Source organism: Montipora foliosa, chromosome 3, assembly GCF_036669935.1.
Source record: "Montipora foliosa isolate CH-2021 chromosome 3, ASM3666993v2, whole genome shotgun sequence".
Lineage (NCBI taxonomy): Eukaryota > Metazoa > Cnidaria > Anthozoa > Scleractinia > Acroporidae > Montipora > Montipora foliosa.
In genome coordinates, this window is record NC_090871.1 from 4,413,480 (window position 1) to 4,415,979 (window position 2,500).

General features: G+C 39.6%; 1 protein-coding gene across 2 annotated transcripts in view; it reads left to right on the plus strand.

The window, feature by feature from the left end:
• LOC137996524 (patched domain-containing protein 3-like) overlaps positions 1-2,471 on the plus strand; it is a 29,822-nt gene extending 27,351 nt beyond the window's left edge. For both annotated transcript variants that reach the window (XM_068841967.1, XM_068841966.1), the window contains exon 4: positions 1-2,471. This exon is cut by the window's left edge and continues 1 nt beyond it. In XM_068841967.1, coding sequence (XP_068698068.1) covers positions 1-328 — 328 coding nt within the window. In that variant the 3' untranslated portion in view covers positions 329-2,471.
• The last annotated feature ends 29 nt before the right edge of the window (positions 2,472-2,500 follow it).

Below are 2,500 nucleotides of genomic sequence, written 5' to 3' on the forward strand. Positions count from 1 at the left end.
ATTTAGTACTTTCCTTGGGGTGATCGTACTCGCATTTGCCGCCTCAGAAATATTCCGCATATTCTTTCGAATGTTCCTTGGTATTGTCATGTTTGGTCTTCTTCACGGCTTGTGTATATTGCCGGTTTACCTTTCCTTACTGTGTTGTAAACCTGCTTTTATCAGACCACACACTGTACCAAGAATGTCGAGTGAAGAATCACTGCGTGGCAGAGTGCCAAGAATGTCGAGTGACATGCCGAGTGACAGTGACAGAGTGCCAAGAATGTTGAGTGAAGAATCGGCGAGTGAAGAGTCACCTCCAGAATTACAGAGACTAACCGAATGACGGCTTGCAACTGAAAGATGCAGGCGGAACTGAAAATCGGGCCTTTGAAAAAAGTGAAACAACGAAGTGTTAGATACACAAAAGCACTGCTGAGTTGGATAATGATGATGACAATTTCTGGACATAGATAGTGTGAAGTGGAATGCCATTACGTGGGATGCCTCTTTACAGACCTACTTAGTGAAAAATTCCAGTAACAATCATATTTAAAGAAGTATAAAGGTATCCAATGCCTCACTACCATCTACAGGTTTTATTGTTGGGGTTAGTAGTGTAAAGTTTTGTCCTTTTAATTTTGGCTTTCTAGTCGAGACAAGGGATGTTCTTACAAGTTGAAGAGAGCACAGCCGGCGCGGTTAGCGGAATTTTTTAAAATACAGTTGATTTTGATTAATGGCGGAGTAAACCAAAGAAGATCGTCAGCTTTTTTTTTCACTTTTGTTCCTTTTGTTTTTTACATTACATACAAGAGGTTGACGAATTAAAACTATAAATTTTGCCTTCAGAAAATTAAACTGACGAAAAAAGTATATTTCAATTAATGACAAAACATAGTGGCAAGTACGAAAGAGCACGAAGGGATATGCCAAAGGTGAAAGAGGTTTCTGACGTCATTTTCTAGCCAAAGCCCATAACTATAAAAAACATTCATGCGATTGTTGACGATGCAAAGTTACCTAATCTTGCACAAGTTGTGATCAATCATCCAAAAGGTGCACAAGTAGTTCTCAGAGGGCTGTTTCACGCCTGATGCCGACCCGGGGTGTAAATTTTCGGAAGACAAAACGTCGGCCACCAAAAGTACAAATTTTCAATTTGGTGTGTGTAATTTTAATCACACGAGAATGGCACAAAAAAACACGAGCCTTCAAAGAGGCCTCGCGGCATCGATTCCAATTCCTAAATTGTTTAGGAACTACTAAAAAAGGAGATTGCCTGACTTTGAACTTGTGGTGTCTAAGGTTCGGATCATGTGCACTCCATGTAACTGCTTGCTTCCTCTTCTGTGATTGCTTCTTAAGTTTTTAGCTCGTCCCTTCAAAGTTGTGAAAGAAAATGTGAACGTCTCCTTGTAAGTCATTCCAAAATACGGTCAATGGTTTCCTCTGCTGGTCTGTTTTCTCTGGCTGCTGACTGCTGAGCGGAATGTCACCAATCAGGGGGCCGGCCCGTTTCTCTAAAATCCAGTTAACTTTACAATAGGCCTATTCAGTTTAGAAAGCTGATCTTTTAACAGATTTTTAAGACCCGAACAAACAACAAAGTTTCATGCCTCAAAACTGCCGGGGTTTGAAGATACAGAGAGATATTCTAAGGCCACCGAAATAAACGGGCCCCAGTATCCTAAAATGCCTGACTTAATTGAAGACTCCACTAAGGTAACCGGTTTTTTTGGCGTGTTACTTTTGTTGCAACAGGCCGACCATACAGGTCCGTTTGTAGAATATATTACTTACCAATTTGAAAGACATTCGGAAATGCTAAGATTTTAGCGATGTAGGAAAAAAAGCAGGTATTGTCGTTGGGAAAAAAGTTCTTGTGATCTGTAGCTTAGATCAACTTTTTTTCAGTTATAATGCATGCGGCCCGGATACGCCTAACGCCAAGGCAAACCACCATTAAGTTAACCAGGTTAACTAAGCATTTGATATCAGGCCAAGACTGATTCTGAGTAGAGAAAGATTTAGTTTTAACATCTAACGATTGTTTCGGATTGGTTAAAAATCGTTAACATAAGCTTAGGTTAGCTGCTCTAGATCTAATGTACAACATCTTCGCCGATGCCACACCATCTTGCATGTCAAATACTACCGCTAAGCAGACTATAGTATATAACTAGTCTACGAGGGAGCCATAAACTAAACTAAATGTACCATGCTTCCACAGTTATTTCATGAAGAAAATACACGGGGAGGATTTTATTTCGTACTAGTAGGGAACAGCACTTATGATTCCCTGAGCTTATTGTTGTGATTTTATCCTGTAAGGTTGAATATATATTAAGCATAGGTACCTAGTGATTGCATGTAATTAGCTTTTTCTTGTGTGTTCTCGCTTTCCCTTTTATGTTATATCACGACCCCGCAAGCAAAAGCTTAACTGTTATAGTGACTAAATAAAAGGTATCGTATATTATATGGTACTTTAGTACTTGTGTATGTATCCAGGGAA